Below are 19,661 nucleotides of genomic sequence, written 5' to 3'. Positions count from 1 at the left end.
TGGTGGAGGAAGCACAGGAAACAGAAGAGAGTTTTGGGCTGCTAATGTGGCTGGAATTTGTAAGGCAGGGTCCTAGAGAGGAGGGAGCAGCAGATAAGGATCCCCAGAAATCTGTATAGGTATTCACTTAGGTTCTTGGCTGGATCTTAAGGTGTGCATGTGCGAGGTGAGTTTATTCTAGGAGAAATTACAGAGAACAGATGCTAGAATGCTGAGAGCTGAATAGAGGTTTCAGAAATCACGAATTCAGAGTTGTTGGAGTCTGAGGCATTTAAGTGGAGAGACCTTGTTGAACATTCTCAGTATTAAGTTGAGATCCCAGAAAGGCCAAATCATAGGAATGAGGACCCTCTCCTAAGAGTAAGGGTTAAACCTCAGGACCCAGGACAAAACTGTAATTGACCCATCCTCAGACTAAGCTATCATAGGATCAAGATGATCTTCCAGTAATTAATTGCCTTCCAGAAAAGAACTCAATGCTTTTTAGAGAAAGATATAAAAACCGGAGTCTCTACTATGTATCCTTCACAATGCCCATTATACAATAAAAAATTGCTACTCATGGTGAAATAAAAACAGATAATAGAGGTCAACACACAGGTAACTCAAATGTTTGAATTAGCAGATAAGATCTTTATAGTAACTATCTTACATGTGTCAAAGGGGAAAAGGAAGACAAAATGAATGATCAGAATGGAAATTTTGAAGACAACGGAAACTCTGAAAAGAACCAAATGGAAATTCTGGATTTGAAAAATGCAGTATTGAAATGAAGAATTCATTTGAAGTGCTTAAAAGCATTCTGGACAGAGCAAGAAGAAAGGAACTGTGAACTGAAAGACAAGTCAATAGAAATCATTCAAATTGAAGCTCAGAGAGAAAAAAGACCAAAAAATGGAAGAGACCAGTGGGCAATGTCACTCAATTTCCAGATGTGTAGTTGCATCACAGAAGGAAAGAAGAGAAAGTGTTCAGTGTATTAGTATTGTAGAGTTTTTTCTGCTAAACATTTTCCAAAATTGATGAAAGACATCAATCTATAGATTCAAGAAACTCACTGAACCTCAAATAGAATAAGTACAAAATGATCACACCTAAGTAGATGATAAACTGCTAAAAACCAAAAATAAAGAGTAAGTCTTAAAGGCAGCTGGAGGGAAAACACATTCAGGTGAACAGCAATAAGAGTAACAGCAGACTTCCCATCGTAAACAGTGGAGATCAGGGGACCAGGGGATGCCATCTTTCAAGAGCTAAAAAAGTCAACCTAGATTTCTAAATCCAGTGAGAATATTCTTCAAAAAGATGACAGACAAAATCTGAGAGAATTTGTATCTAGAAGATCTGCATTAAAATAAAAGTCAAAGGAAGATTCAAGTTGGAGAGAAATGATCCCAGTAGAAGCCCAGATGCACAGGAAGGAATGAAGGAGCTTAGGTAATGGTGAATATATGGGTAAAAAAGACTATGTAAAAAATGTTCTACAAAAGACTCTCGACTATTTAAAACAAAATAATGATGATGAATGGTAGAATTTATAGCATATGTAGAAGTGGAATATATGATAAGAATAGCACAAAGGATGAGGAGGTGTAAATGGAATTGTACTATTGTGCATGATATGGTATAATTTTAGTTCAGGACATTCTGTGGTATGTTAAGGTTGCATATTATAATCCCTAGAGCAACCGTGGAAAACAATACAAAAATGTATTACGAAGGAGGAAAGCAGAAGTCGGGGGAGGAGAGGAGAAAGGAAGGGAGACAGGAAAGTGCAAACTTAATTAGCATTGAGTTTGAGAACTTAGAAAATCACAGTAAAACCTTAGGGAAGCACGAAGAAGAAATTAATACAGAGAAAAGAAAGAAATGACTTAGAAATGAGTAGAGATATTAAATACTTGAGGTGATTATTGATAAAACTAATACAATAGACACAATTCTTGTAAGTCTCCTCAAGAAAACTACATAACATTTGGAATATAGGTATAAATGTGGAAATGATTTTAAAAGGCTGTAAGAGAATATCACATGTAATTCTAAAAATTTGAAAATCTAGGTGAAATAGAATATTATATTAGAAAATATAAATTACATCATGTTTTAGATCTATCTTTTATAAACTGAATATATTTGGATTTTTCAAATACAGTCTGACAATCTGTGTATTTTAACTACATTATTTAGCCTGTTATGTTTCATGTAATTATAAATACATTTAAGTTTAAATTTGTGACATTATTTTGTGCTGTTTGTCCCAGCTGAGCTATAGATTCTTTTTCTTCTTTTTTGCCTTCTTTGGAATTGAGCATTTAAAAATCCTGCTGTATTTTTACTCCTCTTGTTTGGGAGATTATACACTACTTTTTTAATGGTTATTTTAGAAATTACTTTATGTATGATTATCAAATCCCATGTTTAACAATACCATCATTCTTCTCCTGGGAAAAACAAGGACCTTAGAAACTTTAATTCCACTTGCGACCTTCAACTAATATGTTGTTATTGTCTTTTTTTCCTATATTTTTAAATCATCTTAGCTATAAATTTTATTTATTTAATTTAGTCTATATTTGTTTAGTTTTACCTACATATTTGGCATTTTAACCTTTCTTACAGCTCAGATCATCCTCCTGGGTTCACTTATCTGCCATCTGAGGTATTAATTTAAAATATCTTCCCATGAGAGTGAATTGGTGACAAATCCAGGCTTTTTTTTCGCTTGAAAATGTCTTTATTTCATTCTCATTCTTGAATGATATTTTCGGTAAGTACAGAATTCTAGGTCTGCAGTTGTTTTCTGAAGTATCATTCCACTACCTCCTGGTTTCCATATTTGTTGAAGAGAAGTTGCCTATCAATCTGTCACCTCTGAAAAAAAATGTCTTTTTCTCTTTGCATGTCTGTGTTTTTATGTATTTTTTTTTGTTTCACTCTGATATGTCTGTATTTGGATTTCCTTCTGTTCATCCTGTTGGGATTTTTTGGCCTACTTAAACTGGATTGTTGATGTTTATCAGTCATGGACAATTCTTAGCCAGTATCTCTTCAACACTGCCTCACTGTCCCATTTTCTTGATCCTTTATTTTCTTTTCTGGAACTTTGACATATGTTACATGTTCTTACACTATCATCCCTGTCTTTTAACTTTTTTTTTTCATATTTTCCATCACTTTCTCTCCCTGTCTTGCATTCTAGATAATTCCTTTGATCTTTATTCCAGTTCACTAATTCTTTTAAGCTGAAACTAATGTGTGATTGAGTCCATACATTGAGTGTTTTAATTCAGTTATTTTAGTTTTCATTTCTACAACTTCTGTTTAGTTCTTTGTTCAAGCTTGCTAAATCACGTTTATAGTTTCCTAAGCCAGGAATATATTTTCAGCTTGTATTTTATTTCTTGAAATATAGTAAGCATAATGCTTTAAAATTCTACTACTTTTCACTTTTATGGTCTCTTTCTACTGATCTCATTCACAGTGCTTTGTTTCCTGGTTGGCATAGTTATTTTTGACTATGCTCGTTTTCTTTGGAAAATTATTTGTGGAACTTTTTTGAGGTCTAGGATGAAAGTAGCATCTCTAAGGAAGATTTGTGTTTACTTCTGGTGCACCTAAGGCCGCTACTGGTTTGGAACCACTTGACCACCTTAAACTGTATTCCACACTTGAAGGATTTTTTTTTAATTAAATCATCTTGTTTATTTGTTTGTTTGTATTGTGGTAAAATATACAAAATGTAAAATTTGCCACTTTAACCATTTTAAGTGTCAGGTTTGAAAGTTTTTATGCCATTCAGTAGATGTGAATTTAGGCTGCAATTTTGCTGAACACGTTTTTGTTTACAGCTTTTCAAGGACTCTCCCCCCTCATTCTGCTCAGCAGTCCAGCTTTCCTTGTAGCCTTTTATGGATGGGATGGGAGAAAGGTTTCTGCGTTCATGAAGCCATAGCCCTTTTGAGTTCTCAGCTTTGTGGGAGGAGTGTTAGGGGAGGATCTCCAGTTACATGCCGGTGTCTTGTCTTCTCTATTCTGTCTTCTCTATTTTGTGACCTTGAAAACTGCAGGTCCAGGTGGCCTGATTGCAAAATGCAACTTCAGGGTCTAATTTACCTCTTGAGTGTCTGTCAATGCTTAGAGCTTTAGAGATTACTTCTTACCCTTTATTAACTTTTTTATGCTTTTAAGAAGATATTTTAAATATTTTATTCAACAGTTATAGTTTTCTAGCAGCCAGTTTGGTTCTAATAATCTAGATGCCAGTTGCTGAAGAGGTAATTCTCCCCTTCAACCACTGTGCTGGCACACAGGGTGACACTTGCATTCCTTTTCTCTCATTTCTCAGGGGAAGACAGTCATAAACATAACTTTGAGAAGTCCCATACAGACTCTATGATCTCAGCCATGGGGGATGACACCATAAAAATGCACCTAAAGGATATTGGCTCAGTAGTTAAAACCCTCCCAACAAACAAAAATTCAGGACCAGATGGCTTCACAGGTGAATTCTACCAAACATTTAAAGAATTAATTCCAATCCTACTTAACTCTTCCAAAAAATATAAGAGGAGGGTGCACTTCCAAATTCGTATTATGAGACCAGCATTACCCTCATACCAAAACCAGACAAGGACACTATGAGAAAATTACAGATCAATATTCCTAATGAAAATAGATGCAAAAATACTGAAGAAATCATTAGCAAATCAAATTTGACAGTACATTAAAAGGATCATACACCATGATCAAGTGGGATTTATTCGAGGGATGCAAGGATGGTTCGACATCTGCAGTTCAATCAATGTGATACCACATTAACAAAAAGGATAAAAATCGAATGATCATCTCAACAGTTGCAGAAAAAGCTTTTGTCAAAATTCAGCATCCATTTATGATAAAAACTCTCTACAATGTGAGTATAGAGGGGATATATCCCCTCAACATAATGAAGGCCACATATGAAAAACCCATGGCTAAATCGTACTCAATAGTGAAAAACTGAAAGCTTTTCCTCTAAGATCAGGAACAAGACAAGGATGTCTATTCTCACCACTTTATTCAACATAGAATTGGAAGTCCTAGCCAGAGAAATTGGGAAAGAAAAAGAAATAAAAGGCATCTAAATCAGAAGGGAAGAAGAAAATTTGTCTCCATTTGCAGGTGACATGATATTATATATAAAAAACCCTAGAGACTCCACCAAAAAACTGTTAGAACTAATAAACAAATTAAGTTGCAGGATACTAAAATTGATAAACAAAAATCAATTATGTTTCCATACACTAACAACAAACTGTCAGAGAAACTAAGAAACGGTCCCATTTACAGTCACATCAAAAAGAATAAAATACCTAGAAATAAATTTAATTTAGGTGAAAGACCCATACCCTGAAAACTGTAAGACATTGATGAAAGGATTTGAAGAAGACACAAATAAGTGGAAAGATATTCCATGTTCATGGATTGGAAAATTTAATATTGTTAAAATGGCCATACAACTCTAAACAATCTATAGTTTGAATACAATCTGTATAAAAATTCCAATGGCATTTTTCACAGAAATGGAAAAACAATCCTAAAATTTGTATGGAACCAAAAAAGGCCCTGAATAGCCAAAGCATTCTTGAGAAAGTAAAAGCTAGAGGCATCACATTTTCTGATTTCAAACTATATTACAAAGCTGTACTAATCAATACAGTATGATATTGACATAAAAACAGACACACAGATCAATGGAACAGAATAGAAAGCCCAGAATTAAACCCATGCATTATGGTCAATTAATTTATGACAAAAGAGCCAAGAATATACAATAGGGAAAGGAGAGTCTCCTCAATAAATGGTGTTTGGAGAACTGGACAGCCACATGTGGAAGAATGAAACTGGACTACTATCGTATACCATGCAGAAACTCAAAATGAATTAAAGACTTGAAACCATAAAACTCCTAGAAGAAAACATAGGCAGTAATTCCTTGACATCAGGCTTACCAGTGTTTTTTGGATTTGACACCAAAAGCAAAGGCAACAAAGCAAAAATAAGCAAGTGGGACTACCTTAAGCTAAAAGCTGCTGTGCAGCAAAGGAAACCATCAACAAAATGAAAACACAACCTACAGAATGGGAGAAAATATTTGCAAGTCATATATCTTAAAAATTCTCAGCACAAAAAAATTGTAACTGTGTGGTAGTGATGTTAACTAAACTTATAACCGTTTCACAATATATGCAATCATCATATCATTATGTTGTACACCTAAAAGGAATGCAGTGTTGTATGTCAACTATATCTTAATTTAAAAATATTTTTTAAAAGGCACCTAGAATCTTGGGATGGGGAGGTATGAGATTTTTTTCTAATTAGCAAAAGAGTGTATGAATTTTAAAGTTCACATAATAACGATACTGTGTTACAGAGCTCAGGATTGGTAGAGAGTTCCAAGTTGAGACAGTGGTATACATTTTATCAAAAAGTTGAAGAACAAAAGCCGAAAAGGATGTTGGATGTTTTTTGATACTGGATGCTTAGATTACTTAGATTATTTGGATTGGATATTGGATTACCTTTGATAATGTAGTTTCAGTAGAGTGTTGAGGCTAAACGTTTGGGTAGAGTTGAAAAGAGAATGCAGTCAAGGGGTGTTTCAAAAAGACTATAATTGACATTAGACATTAACAAGATCCTGACTTTTGTTGACTTTAGGTTATATGTGACTGTGTGATTGAAAAGTTATAAGGCTAATAACTTTATAAAAACTAATCATTAAGTATGCACATAATATAATGTGGTTGATGAATATATTTGTTCAGAAATTATATCTGAAATTCAGGCTGAAGATATAATGCTTCTTTTCATCTGTATTTTTTATCAAGGTTCCCAGACGTCAAGATGATGAGCGGAATAATATTTACTTGGAACTAATGCAATATGACAATACAGAAAAATACCCTGTCTTGTTAGGGAGTGTTCAGGCCCACCTTTATGAAGTAATTCAGGTGTGTATCAGAATCATTTTGTCTCCTTGGTATCACATTGTCCAGTTGGTGTTTGTCGTTATGATTTATCTATACCTCATGGACTCCTTTTATTTTTTATCTGCCTTCAAACTCATGTGCTTAGGAAATAATATCTCCCTCTGGCTATGAAAAAAAGAGTTGGTTTGTAACAGCATAATATTTTTAAAAAATTATTTTCTGGAAGGGCAGTGATACAACCCAAAAGACTAAGCATGCTTTATTATGTTTTCTGAAATGTTTTAAAATAAGACTCACACCACAAACTTTCTCTCTTAGTTGGCAGCACAAATTTCAGTCTAGTTCTTTTCTCCTTAGCTGGGCTGCTGGCAGTCTGCCTGAACACGTGTCATTTAGGGTCAGCCAGGGCTTGGACAGATTTTATACACAGATTTTGTGGTTCCTTCTCTCTCGCTTTCTTTTTTCTAGGAGTCCCCCTCACTTCCTAGCAGCCATGGTTGCCCTGAACCCAGAAGAAGAGAACTAATCGATCAGAGAACGAGTATAAACAATCTGAGTGATTTTCAGGAATATCTGTTAGGACATAAAGCGAGGAAGCCCTCAAAGACTAATGGAGTTATGTCAAAGATGCAGGAGCCAGACTGCAGGGGCTCCTATTGGCCAATTTCAGGATAATTTGAACATCAAAAAGATCATTACAAATTCTCAATAAAGAAAAATTCATGAATCCTTGGTGATCTTCAAAAAAGAAAAAAAAAAAGCATGAGAAGAAAAAGGGAAGTTTTTTATTTTTAAACAGAAGAATGCCAGTTAATAAATGTAGAAAGAATGATAGAATTACAAATTCACCGTTTTTACGATGCTATAAAGTGACTGATGATTAGTTCAGTCAAGACTTAGCAATGGTACTAAAACATGAAGTGAAACATTATTGGGGAATGAGATATTTACAGGGTGCCACAGTAACAGCCCACAGACTAGTTATTGCACAGGGGAAAATGTGTCTCTGTAGTGGAGAGATGTGGTGCTTACCACTTTAGCGAAGAACTTGAACTTAGCATGAGTCATTGTGGACAACTTAACGTGCTATACTTCCTGTGGTGACACGAGATGAAGCACACAGTGTTACCTCTGAATTCTCACCAAAAAAATTGAACCCCATCTAAGCCGAGTCTAGACCTCAGTTTTAATTTACAGGAGTTTAGGGGAGAGGGAAAAAGTCAAACATGATGGTATGATAAGATAAATACGTAAGGTAGCACATACCAGCTTATATTGTTTAGAAAATTAGGGTTGTTTTAAAAAAACAAAGATGGAGGGAACTTTTCTAGATTAAAAGAGATGCAGCAACTTTGATTGAATACAGGTTTGAAAAAGACAGTAACGAAAGACATTCTTGGGACAATTAGGAAAATTTGAGTATATACTGAATATTAGATAAAATTCTAAAATTATTAATTTTCTTAAGTGTGATATTGATATTGTGTTTATGTAGAAGAATATCCTTATTTTTACAGTATGCAGGGTGAAGTTTTAACATTTTGGAGTGAAGTAAACATGATGGCTGTAGCTTATAAAGGTGTAGTAAACACACATATGTATACATACAGGTAAAGCAAACGTGGCAAAACGTTAAAGCAGTTTTAACAGTTATGAAATTAAATAAACATTTGAACTTGTTTAATCTAAGTGGAGGGTTTATTGATAGTTATTGTTGTGGTCTTTTGACTGATTTATATGTTTGAAAATTTTTATAATAAGAACCTGGGGAAAATCAGATAGATTTCCATTCTATTAGCAAGTTATCAGATGAAGAAGGAGAACATAGTGACTAATGAACGAGTCAGCATACTGAGGATTCTCAGAGAAATTTGGGGACGGGATCTTGGAAATGACTAAAATTCCTTTTACTATATGACAATTTAGGCATCAGAAAAATGTGACATTTATTAGTCACATTTTGTTGAAGGGGCTAGGACATTTGGATTCTAGTTTTATGTGCACACTTTTCAGTATTTATTTTTATGAGAATAAATGTTTTTTTAAATTTTTTTCCTTTTTTCTCCCCAAAGCCCCCTGGTACATAGTTGTATATTCTTCGTTGTGGGTCCTTCTAGTTGTGGCATGTGGGGCGCTGCCTCAGCATGGTTTGATGAGCAATGCCATGTCTGTGCCCAGGATTCGAACCAATGAAGCACTGGGCCTCCTGCAGTGGAGTGCGCGGACTTTACCACTCAGCCACGGGGCCAGCCCCTATGAGGATAAATTTTTTAAATGAAAAATATTACCCACCTTCCCACAATTCTAATGTAGCGTTTCATTTCTCAGAATTTCCTTCCAATTCTTTTTTGGAACTATAAGCAGAAAAATGAAAATATAAAAAGAACCAAATGCAAATTCTAAAACTGAAAATGACAATATCTGAAATAGAAAATTCACTTGATGGACTTAACAGCAGAAAAACAATGTCAGAGGAAAGGCTATTCTTTTTGTCCTAATTTCTTTAAAATATATATGACTATTTAAAACTAAAACTAAAACCTTGTCTTGTGGGGTTTATAATGTAGATGTAATGCACATGACAACTGTGCATAAAGGATGGGGGGTGGGGTTTAAAGGACCTATAAAATTGCAACATTTGCATATTTTTCCTGAAGTGGTATAATGTTAACTCAGTGCAGTTGAAGTTCCTGCGCTGCTGCCTGATTCTGTCTACTGCCTTCTGCCCTTCCCCCCAAGAAAAGATGATTGTCCTAAACTTTGTATTTAATATTCCCTTGCTCTTTTCAAAGTTTCACTAATGTACAGTTACAAAAATAGTATCATTTGTGTTTCTAAATATATTATGCTTCTGAGATTAATACACTTAATTGCATTAGCTAGTGCTCACTGCTTCACTGCTGTGTACTGTTCCATGTGGGAGTAGGCCTCAGTTTGTCTCTACACTTGTTAATGGATATTTGGATTGTTTTCAGTTTTTTACTGCTATGCACATTGCTGCAGTGAATTTTCTTGAACACATCTTCCAGTGCGTACCTGCAAAAAGTTTCTATGTTATGATGCATTGCTGTGAGTCTCTATGATGAATTTCTACATCATGGATAGAAAGACTATTATTTACTGAACAGAGTCATCAGGGAAAGCACTTTTGGTTATTTATGGATTTCTCCAAAAAGCCTTATGATTTTGGCTCTGGGGTGTTCAAGATATGCTATCTCTGTGTAATATCTGTCAGTATTCTTTTACAGGCACTTCTACCTTAATTAAGGATTCCATGATTTTCCTTATTAGAATTCGTCAATTACCCCTGTTTGGTCAGAACTCGATTAGCAGACATTGGTCCTGTCCAAAATGTCCATGAGCATATTTGGTCCATGCCAAATGGTTTTGGACAGACCAAATATCAGGGACTTTTTGGCATGGACCCCATGTCTCCATAGACATTTTGGACAGGACCAAATATGACCAGATATCAAGGACCTTTTGGTGTGGACCAAACATCTTATGGTTGTTTTGGACAGGACCAAATGTCCTGCAAGGCAAAACTCAGATCCCAGAAGTACAAAGCTGACCATAAGGACTTTGGTCTTTTGGGTTTTTTTTTTTGCAGGAAAAGATTCGCCCTGAGCTAAGATCTGTTGCCAGTCTTCATTTTTTTCCCTCCCCAAAGCCCCAGTACATGGTTATATATCCTAGTTCTGAGTCCTGGTTCTTCTGTGTGAGCTGCCACCACAGCACAGGAACTGACAGGTGGTATGGTTCCACGACCGGGAGATGAACCCAGACCACTAAAGCAGTGAGCGTTGAACTTTATTAGGCCATCAGGGCTGGCTCCTTGGTCTTTTTTTTTTGATGCAGTTTCATTAGTTGGGTGTTGGCTAGGGGTGATGGCTGTATCATAATATTTAAACATCTGGATATCAGACAATAGAAGAAGACAAGATCTATAAGACAATCACAAATATAATAATAAATGTTTGTATCCACTTTGTATCCAGTCCTAGTCAAAGAAGGCCTAATGGGAGAGTAAGTCCTGTGGATGAGTTTGGCCCACCTTAAATAGCCAAGTAGTCTTTTTTTGAACTTTTATTTTGAGATAATTGTAGATTCACAAGCAGTTGAAAGAAATAATACAGAGAGAGCCTATGTATTCTTTACTCAGTTTGGCCCTGATGGTAACATCTTTCAAAACTGTAGCACAGTATCACAACCAAGATACAGAACATTTCTGTCTCTACAAGGACTCCTCATGTTGCCGGTTTGTAGCTACACCCACTTCCCTCCCGCCCCTACCCTCTCCTTACCCACTGGCAACCACTAACCTGTTCTTCGTTTCTGTAATTTTCTCATTTCAAGGATGTTATATAAATGGAATCATATACTATGTAACCTTTTAGAGTTGGGTTTTTCACACAGCATCGTTCTCTGGAGAATAATCCAGGTTGTTGCATGCATTGACAGTTCATTCCTTTTTTGTTGTTGAGTAGTATTCCATGGTGTGAATGTACCACAGTTTGTTTAACCATTCACCTGTTGGAGGACATCTAGGTTATTTCTAGTTTTTGGTTGTTATGAATAAAGCTACTGTAAACATTCATGTACAGGTTTTTACATCAACATCAGTGTTCATTTCTCCGATGAATTTCTGCATTGTAAGGTAGTTGCATGTATAGTTGTTAAAGAAACTGCCACATTTTTCCAGAGTTTTGCCATTGTACATTCCCACCAGAAATGTATGAATGATCTAGTTTCTCAGAGTCCTCATTAGCATTTTCTGTTGTTGCTGTTCTTTATTTTAGCCATTCTGGTAGGTGTATAGTGGTATCTCATTGTGGTATCAATTTGTGGTTGCCAAATAGCCAGTAATGTTGAATATATTTTCATGCGAGCCTTTTAAATTATTGATTATTCTACTTTTCCTGACATGTTTACCCAGGTACAACAAGATGTATAGGCTACTGCACAGACTCTACCACAACTGGACTATAAAAGATCAAGGGCAGTTTTGTTATCTAGGATGATTCTAGTCAACAAATTTATGCTGATCTGTCTGGTCTCTAAAACCTGAGCGATATTATTTGCTATTTGGGTCACATGCAGGGATAGATTATAGATCATTTGTTTTAGTTCTAGAACTGCTAGCCAGGGTAGAAGTCCTCATGTGGACTGGTAGAATCTAGTGTTTAGATGAGTTGGGAAGACCTGATGACCAGGCCCAAACTGTGGATCATGTTCAGAAGCGTGGGAGGGCCGTCTGATTGCACAACAATTATCCCATGGCTGTAGCATGAAGAGGACACAAATGTATTGTTTACCATTACCAATTAGTATCAATTACTTTCTGAATGTAATTGGCCTGATTATGGAGGACAAAGATCTTGAGTTGAATTAAACAAATCACACTATAGGTTTTGCATAGCTTTATAAAAAAATAATTGGTCTATAGCTTGTATCAATAATCCCCTGCTCTTTCCTGTCTTTGATACATCTTGGGTTCCTCTGAGGCTCTGGGAGAAACCAGAAATATCAGCTAATTGTTAAGGCCTAGGTTCCAGTTAAGGCATATAAGTATATTAGAGTTTATAATATTCCTGTATTGATTATAAAAGGGAAGGTGATTATTAATTTTGGGATGAATTATAGTACCACTTGTGTTTATTCGTTTGACCATATGATCTTTACAAGATGAACCTAGGACTACGTGATAAATTCGTTAGAAAGATTGGTAGCCACTGAAATTATTTGAAAAAGGCAATAGAGAATTCAAAGATGTGGAAGATTGTTAGAGTAATGCCCCCTAAGAATCATACCTCCCTGTGTTTGTACCTTTGAGGAGTCTACAGTCCACCCCTTACCAACTAGGCTTAACCGTGTAACTTATTTTGGGCTGAGCAGAGCCAAATTCAGGACAGGGAGCTGAATAGCTCGTTGCCACACATTGAAACTCGCCCGAGGAGCTGAGTGAAGGCAAACCTAAAACTGAGGGTTTGGATGGGATATTCAGGGTGAATACTTTAATTGGCCAGTGAAAGCTCAGTTGGGCGGATCTCAGCAGGACTGCCAGAAATAACTTAAAGATATTTACAGTAGTTAAAAGTATGACTAAAAGCTTACTTATATGTAAGGGAGATGAATCAATAGGTTGAGTTCTTTGACCAAAAGCAGAGATACAGTTTATTAAAGAGAAGAAGAAAAAAAGTCTTGGAACAGTGAGATGCTTCCCCCCTCCCCACTTTGGGGAAAGGGAAGTTATCAAGAGCAAGAAGCTATAAAAAGCAGATTGACAGGATCATTAAGGAAATTGATTTCAGTTATTAATGAATTTTCTGAGAAATCTTGTGATTTTACATGAAGACTGTATATGATATGCTAACTCTGTGTGATGTCTGCATTATACCACCGCTTATTATTTCCCTCATTATAGTGCCTCACAAGGAACTGAGAGGGCAGGTGCTAAATAGGTTCTTGTGGATCATTATGTTTTGGGGACACAGAGGATGTGTGAACCGGATGCCAAAGTTTTCACTAAATGAGAATTAGTGACCAGAATGTCTGAAAGACGTGCCAGATAGCATGAGGCTTAAAAGAGGAGAACTGTTTATATGAAGTAATATGATCTGGAAGCGATAGAAGGGAGTGTGGAGGGTGCTCCTCCACCTCCTGCCCTTGAGGCATGTGGCCTTCACTTGAGTCTGTTAAGGGAGGCGGCATCGTTGGTGGGGGGCCAGGTCTCAGCAATGGGAAGGGGGATGTTTGGTGGAGCAGTTACAGGTGGAAGGTTGTTTGTTGACTATGGAATGGGGGTCCCATGAGCCACAGTGGAAAATGCTGGGAAGATGGGGAACTGTGGGCAGTTGGATTAGGTGGGAGGACTTATAGCACAGCAGAGATGACCAGAGGCAGTGACCAAGGATACAGAAGGTTTGCCTGGTTACGGAGACCCCAGGGTCCCCCAGAGAGGAAGAGAAGCTCTCTGTTCTGTCAGGAGGCAGCTTATCCTGAGGACCTGTGTTTGAGTAACCCCTCGAGGCCTGCAGGCATGGCGGTTCCCTTAAGACTTCCAAAAAGGGCAACTCTGTCTCCCAGGAACATTTTTGTCTAAAGCATAAGTGTAAATATTAACATTTATTTTTGGTACAACCTGGAATTTTTATTTTCTTCCAAGCATTCATTATATTTGTATTTTAGCTATTAAATTAACATGTGTTTTTTTTTTTAAAATCTATGAAATGGGTTAGATAATATACAGGTGACTACATGAGTGATTCTATATTTAAGAATGTTATTGTTTATTACTTTTTTCTAGAAAGGATGCTTTACTCAAGAATTTCAAATGTTGAATAGAAACACAGTAAGAACTTTATTGAAACTTCTACAGTTTTGTGCACACGCTTAACGTTTCACAGACCTTTACTCTGAGATTCTTTGTAGCCTCTGATGTTGTCTTTATTCTTTTTGTTACCCTACCAGTCGCTGTTTAAATTAATGGAAATGTATTAAATAGAAAGTACAATATTTGCTCACAAAGTCTTCATCTCCACTTTTTTTTTTTTGCTGCTATCTTACTGCTAAATGGTGACGAAGAAAATTAGAAATCAGTGGGTAAGAGAGTAAAAAAAAAAAAGCCTGTGGCTGCTTCTCTGCAGAGCCTCAGGGTCCTCCCTTGCTGAATTGAGGAAATATGTTTCTCCTTGAGTTTCTAAAGAGTTGTTTACAGTTCTTACTTGATTTTCCTTTTAAGTACTTAAAAGTTATTGTCTTGATTAATTGATCATCTATTCAAAGAGGCCTCTGCTGCCAATAGGCAAAGCAGGGACAAGGAACATAAAAAACAGAATGATGGGCATTTGAGGTCATTTCCCGTGTGAGCAAATTGGGGTTCAGAGAGATGAAATCACTTGTCCAAATTAGAATTTCATCTGAAAATGGAAGTGGAGAGAAGTGTGAGTAAATACTTAAAAAAATATGTATGTATATGTACACACATACATATATATCTATCTCAGCTTAATCCTATTAACAATTGTAAATTTGTATTTTTCTATATTTTAATCATGTTATATTCCTTGACTTTATCGTAGAAGTTTTTAACATTTCAGGAACTCTGTAGATTCTTCTATAGGAGTTCCTTGTGTAAATGGTATGTTTTTCTTTTTGTTTTCTCAATCAGGAGATTCATGCTTTGGTTTTTCTAACTTGTAGATTTGTAAAGTAAAAATATCACTTGCTGTCACTTCTCTATTAAAATATCTTTCTGATCAAATAAAATAAATTTGCTACCTGTTTAGTTTATCTGCAGGATGGAGGTGGAATTTATATTCTCCTATGGGAACTTTGGTTATGGATTTTCACATCAGGTGAGTTCCCCTCTTTAAAAAATTACTCTACTACAGCTCTTCAGTCAGATTGTCCTCTTCTGAGCCTCTATCCTTTCCAGTTTGAGAAATTCTTTAAAATAAATATTTAAAAAAAAAATGCTGTTTTTCTCCAGCCTAAAGAAAAATGAAACTTTACCATTATTTGCTTATACATTTTTAAATAATGATCTTTTATTCAAAATGTCTTTATTATGAAACTTGCTTTTGTATGTTTGTATGTGTGTACACACATACTTATGTAATTGAAAACAAAATTATTTTAAGGATTCAAGAAATGAGTGTAGATTTTTGTGTCAAAAATACTTACTAAAATTGGAGTCATTGATGTTATTCAGGTAATATTTTGTACTATGATCACATATGTTCCTTTTCCCCATGGTTATTTCAACATCTGGAGTTATTTGAACCCTCCTTGATTCGTCAAGAGAGTAATCTGCCCAGAGAAGATCTCTTCCTAGCTGTGGCCTCCTCCTTTAAATTCACTACATATATCCATGTTGCAGTCAACATTTTTGTACATTAACCTGTGTCCTTTCCTTTTATTATGTCCTTATGCTAGATTCTTAGAATGGAAATTCTTGTCCAAAACAATGAGCTTTTCAAGGACTTGTTCTGGAAAAGTTGTACCAACATATACTCTCATGAAGTGTTTGAAAGAACTCTTGACATCCATGGGTATTATGATAGCTTTGGGGCATTTATAAATCTACTCCCATTAGTGCTGCTGTTATATAGGGGAAATGACCCTTTGCATATAATCTTTCATGTCCAATTTTTGCTATTTTTTATAGTCTTGGTTGTTTTTTAATCAGGAATGGAGAGTGGGTACATCAGTCTTACTAAATAAGTCTACTGCTATGTTAACTGAAAAATCCCTGTAAAGTGTATTTTAAAATTTTGCCCATGGTATATCATAATGATTTTTAATGCATTTTAAATCAGAAGTAAGGAGTATACAGATGAAAGCCATGAGGCACAAGCTTTTTTTCTAAATATATTATTATTTGTTTGTTTATTTATTTATTTCCCCACTGCCCCAGTACATAATTGTCTATCCTAGTTGTAAGTCCTTCTAGTTCTTCTATGAGGGACGCCGCCACAGCATGGCCTGATGAGTGGTCTGTAGGTGCGCGCCCAGGATCCAAACTGGCGAACCCCGGGCTTCTGAAGTGGAGCACGGAAACTTAAACACTTGGCCTCGGGGCTGGCCTTGCGTTTTTTCTTCTTTTCTTCTCTGATTTTCCTTTCTGTTCCTTCTGCCTATTTTCATTTTTTTCTTATCGTGAATTAGGCTTATTATTTAGTCCTCATTGTGGCAGTCATATTTTATGAGCACCAACTTCAGAGGTAGGTTTTGTGTTTGAATATAAGTATAATATGTAACAATCCCCTTCTTAGGGAGATATATCCTTTTCAAATAAAACTGGGTGACTATTGTTTTGTGAAGGTGGAGTCTACTGAAAACAAGGAACAAAGGTATGGAAAAGAGTGGGAAATATAATAAAAGTTCCACTTGATTTTATGTCTGTGAACTTTTCAGTAATATAGTCCCCTAGTTACCAGTCATGATACTGTAAAAAGAGCACTGCGGTGGAGGCAGGTAAAGCTGGACTCCTGTCCTGGCTCTCGTGCCTCCTGGGTAGCCTTGAATAGACTTCTGATCTTCCATGTTATCTGTAAAGTAGACACAGTTATCTACCTCATATGATTATTGAGAGGATTCAGTAATATTAAAGATAGAAAGTTCTTAGCAGATGTTTAGTTCGCAATAAATGTTAGTTCTTCCTCTCTTCATTCCTTTTCTCCTTCTGTATATCGTTTAAGGCCTATTTGATAGTCCTGGAAGATAGTAGTATTAGAGTAAACTGTAATCATAACTGAACAGTGCTAAAAATACTTGTTTTCTTCAGTTAAAACCTCTTCAGAAAGTTATTGAGCCATCCATGTTTATGAATATTGCACCACCTCCTGAAAGAACAGACCCTTTAACGTAAGTGAAGTCTTAACACAATCCAATCATGTGGCCTTTAAGACATTTACTCCATTTGATGGACCATTTTGAAAGAAAGCATATCTCTCTATGTGTGTATACATCTTATTGATTCTGTGTCTCTGGATAACCCTGATTAATACAGATTTTGATACCAAGAATGGCTCTAGAGGAACAGAATATTAAGGATGAATTTTCTGCATTGGTTCTAGAGTTTCTGGAATTGGCTCTCAAATCTGATTACTACTCCATTTCCAGTAGTGAAGAGAGCACTGATAGTCCATGGCATGATCTGGCAATAGAGATATGCAAAATATCACCATTGGATTCTCCTAATCAACCATTTATAAGAAGCAAAGATCTGGGTGACTGTGTATATGATACTTTCAAACATTTTGGTCTAACTAATGAATATGATAAGATTGGCTGGGTGCTCCTAATGTTGCTGGACAAAGTTGAGAAAGAAAAGGATGAGCTAAGGATTCAAATTTCCCACTCAAGCATTGCATAAATGACCTGAAATGTTCTGTGTGTGCGGTGAAGGAGACCCTTAGCTCCTGTAGCCATACGACTAGGATTGCTGACAATCACATGCAGACTTTCATCCTGCAACTGGCTGAATCACAACCCAAGTTGAACACCCAGCCTTGCAGGATGTCTGCTGCTAAGGTAAGGGTGTTGATTGGAAATAAATGAGATCCTAAAAGTGGCATGGGAATATGGGGGAAGACCCTGATGTAGCTGGGGACATTGAGCCCCTAAATTCTGATATATCTTCTTTGTCAGTGAAAGTGACCTCTCACCCCTAGTGGAATACTTGGCCTCTCCACCTCCAGCAAAAGTGTCATCACCACTCCCAGTGGAAGTGACCTTTCCACCTCCATCTGAGGGGATTAACCCTGCCTTGCTTGAGGAAACAGCAATGGCTTTCTCTTAGGGAGTTGCCATGCAAGACATGTTGATTCTCCTCAGGAGTGGCACCCACCACCCCTCTTTGCTTCTAGGCCTATAACTAGACTCAAGTCCCAGCAAGCCCCTGAAGGTGAGGTACAAAGTGTGACTCGTGAGGAGGTGCATTACACTCCAAAAAGAACTACTTGAGTTTTCTAATTTGTATAGACAAAAATGTGTGGGAATGGATATTAAGGATGTGGAAAATGGAGGAAGGAACATAAAGTTGGATCACACCAAATTTATTGATATGAGCTCATTAAGCAAAGACCCTGCATTTAATGTTTCAGCTTGGGGAATTAGAAAGGACTGCAGCTGGTTGGTTGGTTAGTTGGTGAAACATGGGCCAAAAGATGGCCCACTGTGAATGAATTGGAAATGTCAGACCTGCCTTGGTTTAATATAGAGGAAGGGATTCAAAGGCTTATGGAGATTGGAAAGTTGGAGTGGATTTGTTATTTAAGACCTACTCATCCATCCTGAGAGGTTCCAGAAGACACGTCTTTCACCATGACTATGAGAAATAAATTTGTGAGGGAAACCCCATCCTTGATGAGCTCAGTGATTGCTCTTCCCTGTAGGCCAGACCTTACAGTGGGAACTGCAGTCACTGAACTAAATTTAGGGAAACCTAAATGAATTGGGAGTAATTTGATCCCACAGTGACAAGGACCAAGTGGCAGCACTCAACTGCCAAAGGCAAGATGGGCGTGGCTTCTGTAATAGTAGAATCAAAGCCGCAGTCAGAATAGGCTGACTCACAGAGACCTATGGCGTTGGCTAGTTGATCATCATGTTCCTAGAAATAAAATATAAAGGAAGCCTACTAAATTCTTACTTGATCAGTATAAGCAGAAAAGTTCTAGGTCAAGTGAACAAAAGTCTAACCTGAATCATAAAAACAGAGAGTCACAGCTCCTCAATCAATTCCCAGATTTCAGCCAGTTTACAGACCCAGAACCCCTTGAATGAAGAGGAGGCCTAGTCCCCTTGAGGAGAGACCCCGATACACTGCCAAAATTGTATAATGTTAATCTTTCTCTCAGCTTTCCCCAAAGAGAACTACAGCCTTTTACCAGGGTAACTGTGCATTAGGGAAAAGGAAATAATCAGACCTTTCAGAGACTATTGGACACTGAGTCTGAACTGACACTAATTCCAGAAGACCCAAAGTATCACTGTTGTTCACCAGTCACAGTAAGGGCTGACGGAGGTCAGGTGATCAATGGAACTTTGATCCATTTCACAATGGGCCCAGTGGGTCCCCAAACCCATCCTGTGGTTCTCTCCCCAATTCCAGAATGCACAATTGGAAGAGAAATACTCAGCAATTTACTGAATCCTTAACGTTGGTTCTCTGACCTGTGG

The 19,661-nt window shown here is 36.7% G+C and overlaps 1 protein-coding gene across 1 annotated transcript in view; it reads left to right on the top strand.

The window, feature by feature from the left end:
* Window positions 1–19,661, top strand: part of C2CD6 (C2 calcium dependent domain containing 6) — a 160,932-nt gene that overhangs the window by 23,215 nt on the left and 118,056 nt on the right. The window contains 4 exon segments of the mRNA XM_046659433.1: window positions 6,873–6,995; window positions 14,281–14,325; window positions 15,263–15,331; window positions 17,263–17,342. Of these exon segments, the coding sequence (XP_046515389.1) occupies window positions 6,873–6,995; window positions 14,281–14,325; window positions 15,263–15,331; window positions 17,263–17,342 (317 nt within the window).

Source organism: Equus quagga, chromosome 4 (assembly GCF_021613505.1).
Source record: "Equus quagga isolate Etosha38 chromosome 4, UCLA_HA_Equagga_1.0, whole genome shotgun sequence".
In the NCBI taxonomy this organism is placed as follows: Eukaryota; Metazoa; Chordata; class Mammalia; order Perissodactyla; family Equidae; genus Equus; species Equus quagga.
Note: the sequence above shows the minus strand (reverse complement) of the source record. Positions and strands in the feature narration are given on the sequence as shown.